The 21,070-nt window shown below is 52.4% G+C and overlaps 1 protein-coding gene across 1 annotated transcript; it reads left to right on the top strand.

The window, feature by feature from the left end:
- The first annotated feature begins 17,192 nt into the window (after nucleotides 1–17,192).
- On the top strand, nucleotides 17,193–20,870 carry LOC116757350 (aldehyde dehydrogenase family 3 member B1-like). The gene is given in 8 exon segments (XM_032638770.1): nucleotides 17,193–17,393; nucleotides 17,396–17,437; nucleotides 17,806–17,879; nucleotides 17,980–18,007; nucleotides 18,010–18,060; nucleotides 18,327–18,713; nucleotides 19,416–19,582; nucleotides 20,382–20,870. Coding segments are annotated over 7 exon segments (786 nt in total). The 5' UTR covers nucleotides 17,193–17,320; the 3' UTR covers nucleotides 19,547–19,582; nucleotides 20,382–20,870.
- Nucleotides 20,871–21,070: the final 200 nt, after the last annotated feature.

Below are 21,070 nucleotides of genomic sequence, written 5' to 3'. Positions count from 1 at the left end.
AAACTCACAAGGGCACAGAGGATATTGGAGCTTTTCTAAAATTTGGACATCTACCCACTCTGAGCAAATCAATAGGTTCAGGTGGTCCACAGTTTCACTGTTAGATCACACCACGATCCTTTCATGTCATGTCTTTGAGAAGCTGGGTTTCCTGTGGTTTGGGGATAAAAAGTGAAAATCACTGTGGAATAGGAAGTGAGGCCAGGGGTCTCCAGTCTGATTCCAAGGTTTGAGAAGCTGGCCGGTGCACACGGCCAATTAGTAAGTCGTGGTGGTTATTAAAGAATGAAATAAACACCATTTTTCTTTCTCTTGGTGTGTGTTACATTTTCTAAGTGACTACTAAGTTATTAGAACCTAAGTACTTATTGGATGGACCTAAAATAACTCACAAATAGAACAGTTAGATATTTCTTTTGGCCTAGGAACACCGTGAAAAAACTCCTGAGACACTGAGGGTTCCATGAACAGGGCAAGTTTGGCTCTTGTTAGCCCAGGGCTGGCGCAGAGTAACTTATAGTGAGTCCCTCGTTGGACCCCGTGCCTCCACCCCCCACCTTGTCCAGAGAACCGGCGGGATCCTTTTTGGACCCAGCCTAGGGAAGGCGATTAAACCTATGGTCTGTGATGCCTGGGAAGGGAACCCCCAGGGTCTGCTGCGAACCAACATGAACTAGTTGCCAAGTTGTTTTTGGCAGATTCGGGGGTCTTGCGGTCACGGGGGACAGTGAAGGCCATAGGTCTCCTCTCCCCAGCCTCCCTACCAGGTGGTCTCTAGATTCAGACAGATGAAGGGCTGAAAACTGCCTGCCTCATCCACAGACTTTCGGTGACAAACAGACCAAGACTGGTCACCGGTGTGACCAGCACTTTGTCCTTCCAGTTCCCCACCAGCCGCTGGCGTGGAACGGAGCTTCTCTGACGGTAGATGTGGCAACATTCTCCTGGCAGGATTCCAGCTAAATTCCAGTCAGAGATGGGCAACCAGATGCTTGGGTAATAGGCCTGTGAATGCAGGGCAGGGTGCCATTTGGAAGCGTGTGGGCCCCTGGGCATGCCGGTCAAGGTGGGGGAGGGGATGAGGATGGTTCTACAACTGGTCTCATTTCAGAGTCATTTCCGGTGATGAGCAAATGAAAGCGTGGCCCAGGCACACGGAGGGAGCGTGGCTTCTGATCACATGCCTCACACCAAGGTAAGTTCCCCATCAGAAGACTCCATACCTCCTCTCGCTGCTCCTGGCACACGGACAAGACCCACAGACAGACACATGTAACAGGCCACACCCATGTCAAGCAACACACACACACACCCCCAGGACAAGCAGGGTAACTGTCACCGCAGCAAGCCCCAGCAGGCCGGTTCTTTTGGAAAGCCTAATTAAGCCATCAGATGTGAATGATGGAGCCCCTTGGCAGCTCCGGGCCTGGTTGTAAAGTATGACATTGATGTCTCTGTCAACTCTGGATAAGGCGACCAGGCAGAGGTCTGGACTCCGAAGTGGAAGATCAGACTCTGTGTCATGGTCTCAGTTTCTGTGATTTTGTCAATCTTCCCCAGGGTAATTTTATCTTTTTTTTTTTTTTTAAGTGAACACTTTTGTGACAGTACATTCACAATGTTGGTATTGAATGCTTTTTTAAAATATTTATTTATTTGGTAGTGCTGGGTCTTAGTTGCAGCATGCAGACTCCTTAGTTGTGGCATGAGAACTCTTAGTTGCGGCATGCACGTGGAATCTAGTTTCCTGACCAGAGATCGAACCCAGGCCCCCTGCATTGGGAGCGTGGGGTCTTAACCACTGCGCCACCAGGGAAGTCCTTGCACCAGGGTAACTTCAAAATTATCTGATTCCAAGACTCTACAGTGTAAGATTTTAACTATCTTTAACTTCTCAATGACGTGTTAGAGAGCCTGGAAAGTCTCCTGCTAGAAACACCTAGAGATCCTGGATCAGAAACAAATTGATTTTCAAATACATAGCTGAGCTCTCAAGAAAGTAAGCAGTCGCCCAGGGAGAGGGGCTGGGCTCTGAGACTGAAAGAAGGCCCACTGAGTATTTCAGACATGAGCAGGGTGCCCCGATGCATGGCAGCGTCCCAGACCCAAGACGTACTGAAGGAACAGGCAGAAGGCTGAGCAGCGGTTCTTGTGTAACCGCCTGGGTTTAAAGATCTGAGGAGGTGGAAGGCCTGGACCTGGAATAGGCATTGTTTGGGGTGCGGGTGGGGGCTTGCTTAATATCTGCATATTCAGGATTTGGGAGCACCTCCTACTGGAAGACACTTTATGATGTGCTGATTTTGATTCTCACCTGTACTGTGAGAAATCTGCGTTAGAATTGTTAATTATGCATTTCATATTTTTGATAATTTTTTTTTTTTTTTTGCCACACCACACAGCTTGTGGGATCTTAGTTCCCCGACCAGGGATCAAACCCGTGCCCCTGCAACGGAAGCTCGGACTCCTAACCACTGGACCGCCAGGGAAGTCCGTATTTTTGATAAATTCTGCAACTTAGGTTGATCTGTGTCAGCAGGATACCAAAAGTAAAAGTCGATATTTAGAGGGTCTTAGGGTTTATATTTAGAGGGTCAGTCTGGTCTCCATCCCTTACAGGATGTGGAGCAAGCTTGTGAACGTGGACACTTTCCTGAGTGTATTCTTCAGGCCATGAGCCTTTTATGAGAAGGTGAGACCTTCTGATAGTTGTTGAAGTTTCAGAATTTGGCACACGGGCAAATCATTTTGTGTTGGATATTACGGCTTATGAGGCAACAGATGTTGTGGTTTTGCTTTTAGAGACAGCCAACCCATCAGCACAGCCCAGGGGTCAGGAGGAGTGCGCACGAGGCCCCGGCTGGTCAGGGTCCTGCTCTGGTGCTAGCAGTAGCACCCACTTCGTCCAGCTGAGCTGCCCCGTGTTGATCAGGGAAGGCCCACGAGAGAGGGAACCGCTGCTCTCAGTGAGCCCCTTTCTTGTTTACTCACTTATTCCTAGGGGACCCCGAAGTGGTTAATGACTCTGGGACGGGGTGGCCTTGCCCAGCATCATAGTCTTGGACAAGGGACCAAGGGCGGGGGTGGGGATGGGGAAGGGGTGGGGCGAGACTATGCCAGATGACCCAGGTCTGGCTTTATCCTAAAGATGTCGTCTTTACTGTAGCAAGGAAGCTTCTGTGGCCCACCTTCCTGACCCAAGACATACGCACAACTGTCCGAAAGGTCATCAGGTCAGAACCAGCGAGCTGTTATGTAAACAGAAGTTTTATATGCGCTGGGGACCCAAAAAAATTTCTTGTGAGACTTGCTCTATTACGATACTTGCTTTCTTGTGGGGTGTGGAACAGAACCTGCAGGGTCTCCGAGGTCTGCCTGTAGGTGATGGTACGGCTGGTCAAGCTCATACCTAAGACAACGCCAAGCCAGGGTCAACCCGACTGGTTTGGCTGGTAAAGGCACAATGAGCCACTTTAGATTCAAGGCATATTATTTCCATGGACAGTGAAAAGGAGAATAAGCCCAAGGTGCCAGCCCCTGGAGGTCCTTGTCACTCACTCCGAGCTCGGGGGCCCAGACTGCGTGGCTGCTGTGGGAGACCCTGCAGCTGGGGAGCTGATTCTAGACCGCTGCTGAGTGCCTTTTTATCCTATGCTTTCTTCTGAGGAGGGCAGCAGAAAGCCTCAGACCTCATCAGACCGGAGGTGATAAGAAGCTCTCAGGACAGCCTCCAAGGTGGGTAGGTGGGCGAGAGGCAGACGGCCTCACAGCAGCTCCCACAGGCCTCCCACCCTCTGGAGTCCTGGTGGATTATAGCTTCCTGCCAAGACTCAGATGAGCTGCGGTTCAGGCCTCTGCCTGCGTGGCCTGTGTGGACACGTGCAGGTCACTGGGGCGCAATGGAACCTTGAGGGCTTGTGCCCAGGTGGGCTCCATTTATGACTAGCAGACTTCTGAGAACTTGTATAATTAGGTTTCCTTTTTCCTTTTTTTAAAATTGAAGTATAGTTGATTTATGATATTGTATTAGTTTCAGGTGAACAAGCACAGTGATTCAGTATTTTTTGCAGATTATATTCCGTTATAGGTCATTACAAGGTAACGGGTGTAATTCCCTGTGCTATACAATAAATCTTTGTTGCTCATCTACTTGGTATATAGTAGTTTGTATCTATTAATCCCATATCCTTAATTTGCCCCCCCACCTTCCCTCTTTGGTAACCCCAAGTGTGTTTTCTATGTCTGTGAGTCTGTTTTGCATATACATTCGTTTGTATTTTTTTTTTATTTATTATTTTTTTTTTATATGATTGTTTCCTTAGGATAAATTTCTAGAAGAATCTCTAGGTCTAAGGTTATGTGTATTTTTACAGCTTTCTTTTTTTTTTTTAAATTAATTTATTTATGTATTATTTTTTAGATTCCATGTGTAAGTGATATCATATAGTATTTGTCTTTGACTTATTTCACTGAGCATAATACCAAGTCCATCCATGTTGCTGCAAATGGCAGTAGTTCATTCTTTTTTATGGCCGAGTCATATTCTATTGTATGTATATATATATATATATATATATATATATATATATATATATATATACACCACATCTTTATTTTTTAAATTTATTTATTTTTGGCTGCATTGGGTCTTTGTTGCCGCCCGGCCTTTCTCCAGTTGTGGCAAGCAGGGGCTACTCTTGGTTGCAGTGCGTGGGCTTCTCATTGCAGTGGCTTCCCTTGTTGTGGAGCACAGGCTCTAGGCGTGTGGGCTTCAGTAGTTGTGGCACGTGTGCCCAGTAGTTGTGGCTCACGGGCTCTAGAGCTCAAGCTCAGTAGTGTGGTGCACGGGCCTAGTTGCTCCGCAGCATGTGGGATTGTCCCCAACCAGGGCTCGAACCCGTGTCCCCTGCACTGGCAGGTGGATTCTTAACCACTGTGCCACCAGGGAAGCCCTGTTTTTTGTGTTTTTTTTAACAAATTTATTTATTTATGGCTGCATTTGGTCTTTGTCGCGGTGCATGGGCTTCTCATTGCAGTGGCTTCTCTTGTTGTGGAGCACAGGCTCTAGGCGCACAGGCTTCAGTAGTTGTGGCACGTGGGCTTAGTTGCTCCGCGGCATGTGGGATCTTCCCGGACCAGGGCTCGAACCTGTGTCTCCTGCATTGGCAGGTGGATTCTTAACCACTGTGCCACCAGGGAAGTCCCACCATGCTGTTTTGATTTCTGTCGCTTTGTAGTATAGTCTGAAGCCTGGGCGGGTTATACCTTCAGCTGTGTTCTTTTTTCTCAGGATTGCTTTGGCAACTCATGGTGTTTTGTGGTTCCATATAAACGTTAGGATTCTTTGTTCTAGTTCTGTGAAAAATGTCTTGGGTATTTTGATAGGGATTGCATTAAGTCTGTAGATTGCTTTGGGTAGTATGGCCATTTTAATAATATTGATTCTTCCAATGCAAGAGCAAGGGACATCTTTCCATTTCTTTGAGTCATCTTCAGTTTCCTTCATCAGTGCTTTATAGTTTTCAGTGTATAGTTCTTTCACTTCCTTGGTTAAGTTTATTCCTGGGTATTTTATTCTCTTTGATGTGATTTTACATGGGATTTTTTAAAACTTTCTCTTTCTGATGCTTCATTATTAGTGTATAGAAAAGCAACAGATTTCTGGATCTGTATCATGAATCTTGTATCCTGCTTGTATAAATAGTTTTCATGAAATTTGTAAATGGGAATATGTCACCTCAAAAATCCAAGTAGGGAAAAAAAAAAATCCAAGTAGGCCCAAGAAATATTATTAGAAAACTCTTTAATAAGCATTTGGGGGAACTCCCTGGTGGTCCAGTGGTTAAGACTCCACGCTTTCACTGCTGAGGGCTTCGGTTCAATCTCTGGTCAGGGAATAAGATCCTGCAAGCCACACGGTGCAGCCAGAAAAAAAAAAAAAAAGCATTTGGACACTTCTGTGGAAAGTGTAGTCAATAAAATGTCACACTTGGATTCTGCGGACAACTACATGTGACCGAGGGTCTGTCTGCATGGATTTCATGCCACAGCTGGGCTCTTCAAGTATCCTGGGGAGTGGAACACAGGTGCCTGGTCCAAGGTGAGTGCAAATTGCTGAGGGTGACGGTGTGCCATACGGGAGAGCCCCGATTGAACAGTGGGGCCTCCAGGAAGGTTAATAGGGTAATCCCTTAGCCCTCTCTGCTGGAGCTCAACATAGAGAAGGACTTACCTCAGAAAGAACTGTGGGTGTACCTTTCATCACATGGACTGAACTTCAGTGAGAGTCACAGAATTCCCACAAAGTTTTTGAGAAATTTCGCCAGCTTGGACTGAAAGGATGCAGACAATTCAAAACAAAAAGAGGCCATCAGAACCCTGCCCAATCCATCAAATTCTAGTGGCAGGAAGTAGGCTGAGAAAACCACTCAGCTGCAAACACATGCTTCCTTTCATGAAAAAGGAAGGACTCAGACGACCAGGACCCAGAGAGCAGAGCCAAGAGCCATGGAGAATTCTTCCCAAACCTTGGAAGCTGATCAAAGAACTTCCAGCATGTTCCTGGCTGGATTGCAGAATTGCTTTGGACCATGGGACTTCCTGGTGGTCTAGTGAGTAAGACTCCATGATCCCAATGCAGGGGTCCCGGTTTCGATCCCTGGTGGGGGAACTAGATTCTGCATGCACACCACAACTAAGAAGTCTGCACGCCTCAACTAAATATCCTGCATGCCACAACTAAGACCCGGCACAGCCAAAATAAATAAATAATAAATAAATATTAAAAAAAAAAAAGAATTGCTTTGGACCAGTCTGGTCCACTGTGCCTCACATTTTCTCCCTCTTTTAACGGGAATGTCTATGGCAGTTATCCTGCACTGAGGTTATAAGACTGCAATCAAGGCATCAGCCAGAATTCCACTCATCTCAGGGCTCAGATGGGAGTAAACAAGAGAAGAAGCAGAAAGAGCATGAGCCGATGGAACAATAGTCTTTGAGTTTCATGGAAACATAATTCAAATAACACGCAACTCACCATTTTAAAGTTGCAACTCAGTGGCATTTTCTGCATTTGTGATGTGCAATCCATACCCCTCTCTAGTTTCAAAACATTTTCGTCACCACTAGATGAACACCCTGTACCCATTCAGCAATCACTCCCCATTTTTCCTGTCCCCAGACCTTGGCAGCCAACAGTCTGTTTTCTGTCTCTATGGATTTGCCTATTCTAGACATTTCATGTAAAAGGAATCATGCAGTATGTTTAGTATACTGTTTTTCTTCCACTTAACATAATGTTTTCAAGTTTCGCCCATATCGTAGCACACGTATCACTACTTCATTTAAAAAAAATAGACTTTATTTTTTATCGCAGTTTTAAGTTCACAGCAAAACTTCATTCCTTTCTATGGCAGAATAATATTCTGTTGTATGGCTGTACCATATATGGTTTATCCGTTCATCCATTGATGGACATTTGGGTTGTTTCCATATTTTGGCTGCCGTGAATAATGCTTCCATGAACATTTATGAACGAATATTTGTTTGAACACCTGTTTTCAGTTTGGGGGGGTATACACCTAGGAATGGAATCGCTTAGTCGTGTGGTATCTATGTTAAACTTTTTGAGAAACTTGCAAACTGTTTTCCAAAGCAGATGCACCATTTCATATTCTCACCAGCGATGTATGACGATTCTAATGTCTACACAGCCTAACCAAGACGTGTTATTTTCTGTTTTTATGGGGTTTTATTGTTGTCATTTCATTATAGCTATCCTAATGGGGGTGAAGTGGTATCTTACTGTGGTTTTGATTTGCATTTCCATAATGATCAATGAGGTTAGACGTCTTTCCATATGCTTTTTGGTTATTTGTACATCTTCTTTGGAGAAATGTCTATTCAAGTACTTTGTCCATATTTAAATTGGTTTGTTTGCCTTTTCGTTGCTGACTTGTGAGAGTTCTTCATATATTCTAGATATAGAACCCTTACCAGATATAGGAATTGCAAATATTTTCTCCCATTCCGTAGGTTTTTTCCCTTTCTTAATAATGTCCTTTGATGCACAAAAGTTTTAAATTTTTGTAAAGCCCAATTTATCTATTTGCTCTTTTGTTATTCGTGCTTTTGGTGTCAAATTTAAGAATCCATTGTCAAATCCAAGGTCATGAAGATTCACCCCTATGTTTTCTTTTTTTAAGTAGAATGCAATATATTTCCCTCTGTATTCTCTCTCTTTTAGAAGTTTTATTTTCTTTTATTATTTTATTAATTAATTTATGTATTTATTATGTTTATTTTTGGCTGCGTTGGGTCTTAGTTGCAGCACCCGGGATCTTCTCTGCAGTGTGCGGGCTTCTCTCTAGTTGTGGTGTGTGGGGTTTTCTTTCTCTAGTTGAGGCACGTGGGCTCAGTAGTTGCGGCATGCAGGCTTAGTGGGATCTTAGTTCCCCGACCAGGGAACCTGCGTCCCCTGCATTGGAAGGCAGATTCTTTACCACTGGACCACCAGGGAAGTCCCCCCACCCCTATGTTTTCTTCTAAGAGTTTTATTGTTTTAGCTCCAGTACTAGGTTGTTGATACATTTTGAGTTAATTTTTATACGTGGAGTGAGGTAGGTGTTCAGCTTCTTTGGCATGTGGTTGTCCTGGCATCCCAACACCATTTGTTGAAGAGACTATTCTTTCCCTACTGAATGATCCTGGCACCTTGTTGGCAATCGATTGCTCATAGATGTTTGGATTTATTTTTAGTCTCTCGGTGCTATTCTATTGGTCTATGTGTCTGTCCTTAAGCCAGAACCAAACTGTGTTATTGTTTTTTTTGTTGTTGTTGTTGTTTTTTGTGGTACGCGGGCCTCTCACTGTTGTGGCCTCTCCCATTGCGGAGCACAGGCTCCGGACGCGCAGGCTCAGCGGCCATGGCTCACGGGCCCAGCTGCTCCGCGGCATGTGGGATCTTCCCAGACCAGGGCACGAACCCGTGTCCCCTGCATCAGCAGACAGACTCTCAACCACTGCGCCACCAGGGAAGCCCCCAAACTGGTTTTGATTACTATAACTTGAAGTAAGTTTAGAAATCAGGAAATGTAAGTCCTCTAACTTTGTTTTTCTTTATAAATATATTTTTGGCTATTTAGAGCCCCTTGCAATTATGTATGAGGATTGACTTTTCCATTTCTGCAAAACATTGCAGTTTTGATAGAGATTACATTGTATCATAGATCGCTTTGGGGAGTATTGCCATATTAAAAATTATTCAGTTTTCCAGCTCTCGGGTCCCGCTTCCAAAATGACCAAGAAAAGAAGGAACAATAGTTGTGCCTAAAAGGGCTGTGGCAACATGCAGCCTACTCATTGCACCAACTGTGCCCAGTGTGTGCCCAAGGGCAAATCCATTAAGAAGTTCATCATTCAGGGACTTCCTGGTGGCGCAGTGTTAAGAATCTGCCTGCCAATGCAGGGGACATGGGTTCGAGCCCTGGTCCGGGAAGATCCCACATGTCACGGAGCAACTAAGCCCGTGTGCCACAACTACTGAGTCTGCGCTCTAGAGCCCCAATGCCACAACTACTAAGCCCCAGTGCCACAACTGCTGAAGCCCGCATGCCTAAAGCCTGTGCTCTGCAACAAGAGAAGCCGCCACAATGAGAAGCCCACGCACCGCAACGAAGAGAGTAGCCCCTGCTCGCCACCACTAGAGAAGACCCACGTGCAGCAACGAAGACCCAACGCAGCCAAAAAATAAATAAATAAAAATTAAAAAAAAAGAAGTTCATCATTCAAAACACAGTAGAGGCTGCAGCCATCAGGGACATTTCTTTTTTTTTTTTATTTGTTATTATTTATTTTTGGCTGCGTTGGGTCTTCGTTGCTGCACGCGGGCTTTCTCTAGTTGCAGAGAGTGGGAGCCACTCTTTGTTGCGGTGCGCGGGCTTCTCATTGTGGTGGCTTCTCTTGTTGCAGAGCACAGGCTCTAGGCCCGCGGGCTTCAATAGTTGTGGCACACGGGCTCTAGAGCGCAGGCTCAGTAGCTGTGGCGCATGGGCTTAGTTGCTCCGCGGCATGTGGGATCTTCCCGGACTAGGGCTCGAACCTGTGTCCCCTACATTGGCAGGCGGATTCTTAACCACTGCACCACCAGGGAAGTCTATAACTGCGTATCTTGATGGGAAAAACATTAAATTGGAACTCTACTTCAGACCACTTACAAAGTGCATAAATTCTAGCAGAACTTATTATGAAAAGCCAACTTTTGGAAGAAAACACCAAAAAAAATATTTTTGAAACTTAGGGTAGAAAAGGATTTCTTAAACAAAGCATAAAAAACACAAATCTTAAAGAAAAAATTAATTGAACTATATTGTTGATGTCCTACAGCCAAAGACCACTGAGAACACATTTATCTTTGAACAAGTTGGATTTATTGCTCGTGAGACCATGGAGAACTGTGAGGCATTTCAGTAGAAGGGTGTTAGAAAGGACTTATAAGACTCATGTTTATGTCAGGTGACTTGGAGGATTTGAGGAAGTTGGACTTTTCTCTGGATTGGGTGTTATCAGAAGCAGGGCTGGGACTTCCCTGAGCAATCCAGGTTGATCTCATCTCAAGATCCTTAACTTGATTACATCTTTTTTTTTTTTTTTTTGGCCACGCTGCATAGCTTGCAGGATCTCAGTTCCCCAACCAGGGACTGAACCCAGCCACGGCAGTGAAAGCACCAGATCTTAATCACTAGACCATCAGGGAACTCCCTTGATTACATCTTGAAAGACCACTTTTCCAAATAAGATCATATTCCCAGGTTCCAGGACATGCACATACCTTCGTGGGGAAGGATGGCACCATTCAACCTGCTACACCCATTGGCAAAAAGTAAAAAGTCCAACCATACCAAGTGCTGGAGACCATATGGAACAAGGGGACTGTCATACAATTGTCAAGAGGACTTTTAATTAGTCTCTTTGGAGGCGGCATCCACAATCCTGGGAAAGTTGAAGATGTATGAACCGTATCACCTGTTTCACTCCCAGATACACACCAAGAGACGTGACCCAATGTTACTGGCAGCAATGTTTGTAATCCTCAAAAAGGGAGCACTTCCTAAATGTCCACCAGCAGCGGAATGGGTAAGTAAACTGTGGTGTGTTTATTCAACCACAGTACGAGTAAGTACGGATCATGGTGGGAAAACCTCAGAAACCGAATGTTGAGGAACAAAGCACATTGCAGAAAGATAAGAATATGACACCAGTGGTCTAAAGTTTAAGCTATGCAAAGCAATCCTATGTAATGTTCAATGATAGCAGATATACACCAAGAGCATGACGACACTCACAGGGTGATAAACGTAAGGCAAAGATCTGACAAAGCTGGGTGGTGTGTACGTGGATGATTATATGTTATCCTGTGTATTTTTGTATGCTTGAAACATTGCATAAGGCATAAAGAAAAAAAGAGGATTCTGTGTGTCCCAAATCCTAGTGTTCTCCATATTCTGAAGTTTAGAGCGGCTAAGAAGAGCTTGAGCTCTCAAGACTACACGTTCCCCTGGGTCCACGGTGCTAAAACAGAGTGGTTCTGGGGTTTTTGCACACTGCAATTCAAGCCCGTCCTGGGACCACAGGTCCCCAGCTGCCCCTCTGCCCCGTGGTGTGAGGGGCATGCAGGCTCCTCTGGCCCTGCCTCTGCTCCTTGCCACACCCTCACCTGGCTGGGTCCTTGGGGCTGGAAAGGACACAACAACCTTTGTCCCTCCCACCACCCCTTAGGCTTCTCACTGCCTGCAGTGCTTTGAAGTTTCTGGAAGCATCCCACCTGGTCCGATAACTACCTCCCAGCAACCTTGTCGGATGGGTGTCACATTTTTGCTTCTTTTTCCCCATTCTATGGTTGGGGAGACTGAGGCTCTGGGCTTTCTGGACAGGGTTGGTTCCTGTCTGAAGAGCTTCCACGTGGAAGAGGCCTGGAGGGATGTTGCCAGGGGCCCCCAGATTTGTCACAAACCTATTGGGTAGCTTTTCCCAGGAATGACCAGGGAGCAACAACCTGCTCTGCCCAGGGAATCCAGTGGCAGTTTCTAAATCCATCTGAACCTTGAGATCATTTGGGAGCTGGTTAAAAACACTGATGCCAGGGCCCATCCCACACCTGCAAACACAGAGTGAGCCCCTGGAATCTTCAGGTCCCCAGGGAGGTTTGAGGGCCCCTGAATTAATCTGTTGAGTCCCACTGAGGAGGCCAGGGTCCTGGAGTCCTGGGCACTGTTGTTATTTTTCCCCCAAAGAAGGATCCCCCTCACAGGGCACCCAGCAACTTGGCTCTCTCCCCGTTCCTACCTGAGGGAATAGAGGGTCCTTTTCTCCAGGCCCCGCCCACCAGGTGGAGAATCATACCAGGTCCGTATCTTAGACAGCTTGGGCTGTTCTAACAAAATACCACAAACATTTCTTTCTTGCAGTTCTGGAGGCTGAAAGTCCAAGACCAAGGTACCAGCTCATTAGGTTTCTCATGGGGGCTCTTTCCTTGGCTTGCAGGTGGCTGTCTTCTCCCTATAGCCTCACGTGGCAGAGAAAGCCAGCAATCTCCCTAGCATCTCTTCTTATTAGGGCACCGATCCCATCACAGGGGCCCCACCTCCTGACCTCATCTAACCTTAATCACCTCCCAAAGACCCCAGCTCTAAATACCACACACTGGGGGTTAGGGCTTCAACATATGAATTTGAGGAGACACCATTCAGACCACAGGAGTCTGTCAAATCTCACTGGAAGGTCATGGCCTAGACCAGAGTCTGCTGCTCTGCCCTCAGATTTGTCACAGCAAATCCCTCACTCCCCTACCCTGGCTGGTGGTTACTTCCTGGAAAACACAGAAACCCCCAGAGGAAATCTCCCCTCATTCTCCCACCCCCAACTCTGCAACGCCCCACCCCACATCCACACGCGCCACCCCCGGTGACAGCCCCATCAAGGGGATCGTCCTGTAAGCACCCAGCGTGTCCCTGGACCACCCCTCTCTACCCCACCCCACCCGTCAGCCATCACCCATTCTCTGCTTCCCTAGAGAAGCAGAATTTCTTGAAAGAATCATCTAGGGTGGTGGCTCTCAACCGGGCTGATGTCATTCCCCTGGGGACCCTTGGCAGTGTCTGGAGACCTTTTGGGTTTTTGAGGAGGTGTGTCCCAATAAGAGAGAGGCAGAAGGAGATTCGACACACACGGCGAAGGCCATGTGAGGACAGAGGCGGAGCTGGGAGGGCTGTGCTAGGAGCCGAGGAGTGCCAGCAGCCACAGAAGCCAAAGGGGCCAGGGAGGACCCTGCCCTGGAGCCTGCAGAAGGGGTGCAGCCCTGGCAGCACCTGGATTTCGGACTTCTGTCCTCCGGGACTGGGAGACAGTAACCCCGCCGTTTCCAGCCACCACGGTTGCGGCCGTTTGTTAGGGCAGCCACAGGAAACTCATCCGACGGGTTTGCAAAGCATCTTACAGTCGTTTTGCGCCAGGAGCTATGAAATGTCTTGTCTACTCATTCATCTTCTCATGTGATCCTCTCAAGAACCACGACAATTAAGTGTAAATGTTACCCCAGGGAGGCTCAGGGAGGTTAAGTAACTTGCCTAGGGTCACACAGTAAACAGGAGAATAAGGGAAAAAAGGAACGGGGTGTGCCGCCCTGCAGCCACAGGTTCCCCAGCCCGTCCAGGCTCTCTCTGCAGCTGCCAGGGCCCCTCCCTCTGCCCCAAGGATGCCAGCCGGGCACATTAGGAGAGTGCAAATGAAGGAGCCCTGCAGGGTGGGGATGGGGGCATAGACATGAGGACCTGCTGCGGGGGCCTCGGTGGGCCGAAGAGCCCTGCAGGCTGAGGGCGTCCTGGAGGAGGCTGCCAGGGTCCCACTGATATGTTCATCCTGTAACCTTTCTCCTTATCAGGTAACTTTCTGCCAGGCCCTCCCAGGGATCACAGAGCAGCCCGGAGTTGCCAGACCTGTTCCCAGGCCAGCTGTGCCAGGTCGGGTGAGGCAGCTGCCGGAGGTGCCGATGTGTAAACCAGGAGGAGGCCAGACTAGCTGGAGCTTCGGTTAGGTCAGCCTGGGTGCCACTCCACTGCCAGACGTGGGCCCGCGGCATCTGGTGGGGGGCTGCGCAGGCTCCTGGGAGGATTGGCCGTCAGCAGAGGCAGGGGTGAGATGGGCCAGGAGCAGAGTCGGCACATGTGAAGGCAGCATGTCAGGCGAAAGGATCCAGGGTCGGAGCCCACACCTGCGGGGTACCTGGGGTCCCGGGGTGAGGGCCGGCAGCACGAGCTGTGGGGAGAGGAATGGGATGTGAGGCCACAGGGTGGGGGGCCATGGTCCTGGGGCCTGGCTCAGCGCAGGGAGGTGGGTGCTGCCCTGCCCCAGCTGTGCACGTGACCTCCGGCCCGTCATGTTGCCCCCCCGCAACCCCTGTGACACCCGGGAGTACCCTCGGAGGAACCGTCCATCCCTGGCCTCTGCTGGCCTGGCCGCGGGGGTAGAGGCAGACCCTGTCCTCCCTTGAGAGGCTCCCCAGGCTGGGGGAGGAGGTGACGTGTGGACAGACGGGGGCCAGCCAGGCGTGGCCCGGGCTGTGATTGGGATGTGCCGGGGAGTTGGGACGAGGGAAGCTTCTTCGGAGGTTGTAGAAGCAACACTCACTGTTCATTTCTGATTCTGGAAGCATTGGATGCTCACTGTAGAAAATTTGGAAGCTGCAGAAAGATGCTGAGAAGTCAAAAAAAGTGCAGGGCACTCATTGATGCTGGTGAGGAAGGGGCTGCAGGGCCACCAGACCTGGGACTGAAGCCACCACGTAGCAGCTGTGAGGAGGGCAAATCGGATCACCTCTCAGAGCCTCGGGTTGCTCTCCTTACAACGAGGTAACAAAAAGACCTTTGAGGCTTAAATGAGACGATGCCCGCTGAGCGCTGGGCCCCAGACGCCAGCTCTGCTTCCCCTCCCGCCTGTGTTCTTCTGCCCACAGAATAGATCCCACATCCCTATGTGAAGGTCCTGTCAGGCTGCTGACCTGCCCAGTTGCACCTTGTTTCTCTAAATCTGCCCCCACAGGGCCTTTGCTTGTGCCGGCCCCTCTGTCCCGACGCCTGCCCTCCGAGGGCCCTGCCCTGCCCCTTTCCCACTGCAGTCGGGGCCTCTGCTGGGTCTCCAGCCGGCCTCTCCCAGGGCCTGCGGCACCAATTCATTTATTTGTTTTTGTTTTGTTTTGTTTTTAGTATTTATTTATTTGGCTGCGCCAGGTCTTAGTTGCTGCACGCGGAATCTTTTAGTGGCAGCATGAGGGATCTTAGTTCCCTGACCAAGGAGCGAACCCGGCCCCCTGCACTGGCAGCACGGAGTCTTAACCACTGGACCACCAAGGAAACCCCACCAGCTCATGTTTATAATTATCTTGTTTTCAGTGTCATTATTGTTCCAATGTCTAGACCGTGAGCTCTGCACAGGCTGGCTAGGTCTGCCGTGGTCACCTCTGTGGCCCAGGTCCACAGCCAGGGTCCCTAGTCAGCCCCACCTCAATGAGCACCTGGGATAAGGAGCAAGGGCCAGCCGTCCCGCTCCAGGGCCCCTGGGGATGCGGCCGACCTCAGCCCCATTCAGCCGTCTGCCTCCTCATTTGACTGGGCAATGGTGGGGCTGGGATTTGGCCATGCACAAGCTAAGCCTGAGGCTGTCCCCAGGCACTCCAGGTGTGCACAGTGAGGACACAGACAGTGACAGTGGAGAAAGTCAGGGAACCCCTGCCCTGCTTACCTCACCTGGGAAACGTATGATTGAGCTGGGGCCAGGGTCCGTCGACAGACCTCAGGACACCTGGGTGCCATAGCTCACCCCAGACTCCTCCACTCTGGGCCTTGATTCAGCCCTAGAGAGGCTCTAGGGAGCCATGGACAAAGTTAGAGCAGGGCTGATCGGACCACGAGCCACTTGAACCCAGCAGGGAAAGCCAGGTGAGAAAGGTGATGCTGGCACTGCAGGCAGAGCTCTGGTTCAGCCTTGCAACTTGGAGGCCTGAAGGGGCTCCAGGCAACCCTGGACTGAGGGTGGGCACTGCCAGTGGTCAGAGTTGGGCCCAAAGCAGCCCCAGCCAGGCACAGCTCCTCCAGGACGCACTCGGGAGGAAACGGCCCCCTGCCCCTCTTGGCCCGGAGCCTGGGCCTAGGACTGACTTCCCTCTGCCCCTCTGCAATCTGGGGCAGGGGTCTAGGTGAGGCCACCCCTGGGCCCGGCTGTGGGTGGGCACAGCTTGGGGCCCGTTCCAGCCCAAGACATGGTGGACAAGTTCTTACTGAACACCTACTGTGGGCCACGTCCTCCCCCAGGCCATGGGATGGGGGGAGGGGATGGACAGTGCCGGGAATGAGGGCCTCACTGCCAGGCGGAGGGAGGTCGTTCTGCAGGTGTTGGCCAGGAACGTGCCCAGTCTCTGTTCCTATCTCCCCATACTCCTCGGCTTGGGTGGCCCCCTGAGCCGGGCACCAGTGCTTTCCCCGTCTTATGGTTCCTAAGAATAATAACCTCAGCGGCCAGGCCTGTGCTGTACACGCCCATGGAGGAGTGTTGTCCCCACTTCCCAGATGAGGAGACTGAGGTTCAGACAGGAGGAGGGGGAGGTGCCGATGAGGCCCCCGGCCCGCAAGGTGCCCACGAGGGACGTTGAGACCCATCTCACTCCATGGCCAACGCTCTGAGGCAGAGGTCCTGGGCTCAGGCCTGTGGGATGCTGCTGGACTCTGAGGACGACTCACGTCCACACACAGAGAAAGAGAGACAGAGGAACAGAGACGCAGAGAGACAAACAGACAGACAGAGAGGCAGAGGCAATGGTACGGTTTCGTGGCCCCAGCTGGGGTGCTCAGAGCGCTTCCTTGCTCAAGGTCCAGGCAGTTCCCCCCCAGAGGCCCTGCTGGGCTCCTCCTTCCCACCCCCATACCCCATCCCTCTCCACTCTCAGCCCCACTGGGGCTCCCTTGGGCGTCAGGCCAAAGCCCAGATGGGCTCCAGGCCGCAGTCAGCCGTGCCGCAGGCCTTCCCATGGACTCCCCGCCAGGGTGAGCCCGCGGGCCAGGCGGGGGCAATTCCAGGGCAGCCAGGCGGGGGCAATTCCAGGGCAGCCAGGCGGGGGCAATTCCAGGGCAGCTCAGGCCCAGGGAGAGTCGCTGACTTTCTCGGGACCTCTGTCTCCTTGTGGGGACTCCACTGCACAGGCAGCTCGAGGACTCTGGGGGAGTGGGCTTTGGGGTGATCCTCGGTGGGGCCTCACTGTCCCAAACCCCAGCTCATGCCGCTGGACTCGGCCTTCATCCGGAAGGAGCCCTTGGGCCCGGGGCTCATCATCGCCCCCTGGAACTACCCCCGTACCTATCCCTGGTGCCCCTGGTGGGCGCCCTCGCGGCAGGTGATAGAGAGCCTCCTCCTTCCTGCCCCCTGCCAGTCCCCCCAGCCTCGGGGCCTCACAGCCGCCCACAGAGACAGGAAAGAGGGGCACCAGGTGGCTAAGAAGGCCTGGTTCCCATCTGGCCCACCATCCCCAGGCTGTGTGACCTTGGGGCCGGCAGGGCACCTCTCTGTACCATATTCTTCCCCTGAAGGTGGAGTAAGGCCGGCACCTGCCCTGCAGGTGTGAGAACTGAATGGAGACAGGGAGTGGCTACAACTGGCCACCCCCTCTCCCCGCCCTGCCCCATCCCCTCTCCTCTCCCCGCCCCGCCCCACCCCACCCCGCCCTGCCCCACCCCCCTCTCCTCTCCCCGCCCCGCCCCTCAGGAGACTGCGCGCTGGAGGTTAGCGAGAGCACTGAGAAGGTCCTGGCCGAGGTGCTGCCCCGATACCTGGCCCAGGTGAGGGTGGGCCTGCTTCTTCAGCATCTGCGTCCCACACCCGCACCCCGCCGGTAGGAGGTCCTGCAGTGTCCCCTGAGCCGTCTGTCCCCCCTTGCAGAGCTGCTTTGCCGTGGTGCTGGGCGGGCCGAGGAGACGGGGCAGCTGCTGGAGCACAAGTTTGACTACATCCTCTTCACAAGTGAGGGTGGCCCCGGCCAGTGTCCTGGGGGAGAGGGACATTGAGAACGGGATGGAGAAGGCCGTGGAAGGAGGAAGTGGTGGCCAGTGGGGTGAAGCATCCCAGGTGGCAATAAACCCAGGCAGGCGGGCCTGGCACGGTGGGATCCGGGGGCAGCAGGGCAGGGGGCATAACCCAGTGGGTGAGCCAGGATGGGCTGGGAAGGTGGTGCCTGAACCATCTGGCCAAGGGCAGTTGAGGCTTGGAGTCAACTCTCATGTCCCCAGGGGGCCCCCGAGTCGGCAAGGTTGTCATGGCTGCAGCCGCCGAGCACCTGACGCCCGTCACGCTGGAGCTGGGGGGCAAGAACCCCTGCTACGTGGACGACAACTGCGACCCCCAGACCGTGGCCAACCGCGTGGCCTTCTTCCGCTATTTCAACGCCGGCCAGACCTGTGTGGCCCCCGACTATATCCTGTGCAGCCCCGAAATGCAGGCTCGACTGCTGCCCGCCCTGCAGAGTGCCATCACCCGCTTCTACGGCGAAGACCCCCAGAGCTCCCCAGACCTGGGCCGCATCATCAGTGAGAAGAATTTCCAGCGGCTCCGGCGCCTGCTGAGCTGTGGCCGCGTGGCCATCGGGGGCCAGAGTGATGAAAGCGATCGCTACATCGGTGAGTCCCGCCCTCCCTGCCACTGTGCCCGACTCCCAGCTCCCCCCAGCTAAGGCCCCCCACGCTGGGGGCCACAGCTGGGCCCCGAGTCTGGGCCCAGCCTGTAACCTCGGGCCCTGAGGCTCCCCGACCCCACTGCTAGAGCCCAGCCTGGTCCACGGCTCTGGTGCCACGATTCTGTGACACCAGTGTTCCGCGTTGCCGTGTCTGAGCCTGTGACCCCACGACTCAGCCCTCTGGCCCAGGCTCTGGATTCTCCAAGCTCAGACCCCAGAGTTCTAGGGCTCAGGTTCCAAACTTCAGCCCCAAGAGCTGCTGCTCCACGGGGCCATGACCCCAGGTCCTATGAGCCCACGATTCCTGGTTCTGAATTTCAACAGCCCGTCCCGAGCACCCGCTACGCTGTGAACAAAGCAGCCCCAGTCTCCCGGGCCGAACGGCTCAGAGGGTGACGCTGCTCCCCAGCAGGCTGGGACCCGGGACCTCAGGTCCGGTCGCCCTCTGACTGTAAGACCAAGGCTGAGGGGCTCTCTGGGCCCCACGGGCCCCGGTCAGGCTGGGGAGCCCCTCAAGGTCACTTCCCGGGGGCTGTGGGGAGATCACCTTCCCCAGAACGTCCCTGAGCCTGGAGCCCTGGGTCCCTGGGCCCTGCCTGCCCGAGGCCCCACCCGTGGGGCTGAGCCATGCCCTGTGCCCGGGCAGCTCCCACGGTGCTGGTGGGCGTACAGGAGACGGAGCCGGTGATGCGGGAGGAGATCTTCGGGCCCATCCTGCCCATCATGAACGTGAGGAGCCTGGACGAGGCCATCGAGTTCATCCGCCGTCAGGAGTAGCCCCTGGCCCTGTACGCCTTCTCCAACAGCAGCCAGGTGGGGCTGGACAGAGGTGGGAGCAACAGAGGGGCCCAAAAGGGTGAGACCGGTCACCTCCCCTTTCCCGGCCCACTTGTGAGGGTTAGCGCAGCAGGTGCCTCCAGTGTGACTATAATCCAGGCCACTGGACAACGGCTCCCTGCACACAGGTGCCTGGCAGAGACGGGGGGCAGCGTCAAGAAGCTGGCAACACGTGGCTGGCCAACTGTCTGCCCTGGCCGGGGCAGCTCCCGCCCGGACGAGGAGGTGCTCCCTCTATCTGTCCGGCCCGGGGGCGGCCCTCTTGTCCTCAGTCATGCAAAAAAGTTCTGTGTGGGCGAGCAGAGCCCCTGAAGGGGGAGGGGGCAGAGCAAAGGTGGGACCCGGCAGGCAGAGCCAGGCTGGCCGCCATGGAGCCTGTGCCCTGCTGCTGCTGTGACTCTCGGTGCCGCTTCTCAGGGCCACGGACTCCCCTCTGTGAGCTCAGAGGGGCGACACTCACCGGATCAGCAGCGGCCCCTTTGGAGGCAAGGAGGGCTTCATCTACCTGACTCTGCTGTCCCTGCCACTAGGGGGAGTCGTTGAGCCCTCCCCTCCTTCACCCTCCAGCCCCAACTCCCAGGGAAGCTCAGGTTGGCACCCCAGACCCAGGAAGGCCCAGTTTTGCCTTCCCTCACTGTTGATCCAGGCCCCAGGCCTCTCAAGGCCTCAGTTTCCTTATCTGCAAAATGGCTCTTAGAATGGCCTGGCTTTCCCTGAGCTCCCTGCTGGGCGGTGGGCTGCCGCTGAACAGGCCCTCACTTCCGTGCCCATGCAGACAACAGCGGAATGGGCAGCTACCACAGCAAGTTCTCCTCCGACGCCTTCTCCCACCACCGCGCCTGCCTGCTCTCCCCCTCGGGCCTGGAGAAGCTCAAGGACATCCGCTACTCGCCCTTTTCTGCCTGCAAACAGCAGCTGCTCAGCTGGGCCTTGGGCAACCAGCGCTGCATCCTTCTGTGAGCACCCTGTCCATCTCCAGTGCCCCATCCCCACGACCCCCCTGTCCTGCTGTTGCCCAGGTGCTCGGTGACCCCCCAAAGGCTGGTGTCCTGTCCAGGAACACAAAGAACCTGCTCCTGGGGCTTTGTCTGAACAGACCCCTGGCTGGGCAGGACCTCTGGGACATTAGTCCAGCCCCTTTCAGGGCCAAAGTCCTCTCTGCAGCCTCCTGACAGATTTGTTGACCCTCTGCTTGAACATATCTGATGACAGAGAACTTACCCCCAAGGCTGGGCAGCTCTGGTGGTTAGAAAAGACTCCCTCACGTCAGATCTATAAATAAGCTCCCAAAATACAGAGTGATTTCTAACAGCTCCAGTCACACCTGGTTTGGGGAACTGGGTTTGTCTGACCTGAAGTGATCTGATCTTGAACTCAGGTCTGGCCAGTCGCTGGTGTTGGCCTGAAGTGCGTTATTTACAAGGACTCTGATGGTGTGTGTGGAATCTATAGGAAGGAGTGCAA

The sequence above is a fragment of the Phocoena sinus genome, chromosome 8 (genome assembly GCF_008692025.1).
Source record: "Phocoena sinus isolate mPhoSin1 chromosome 8, mPhoSin1.pri, whole genome shotgun sequence".
Taxonomy (NCBI): Eukaryota; Metazoa; Chordata; class Mammalia; order Artiodactyla; family Phocoenidae; genus Phocoena; species Phocoena sinus.
Note: the sequence above shows the minus strand (reverse complement) of the source record. Positions and strands in the feature narration are given on the sequence as shown.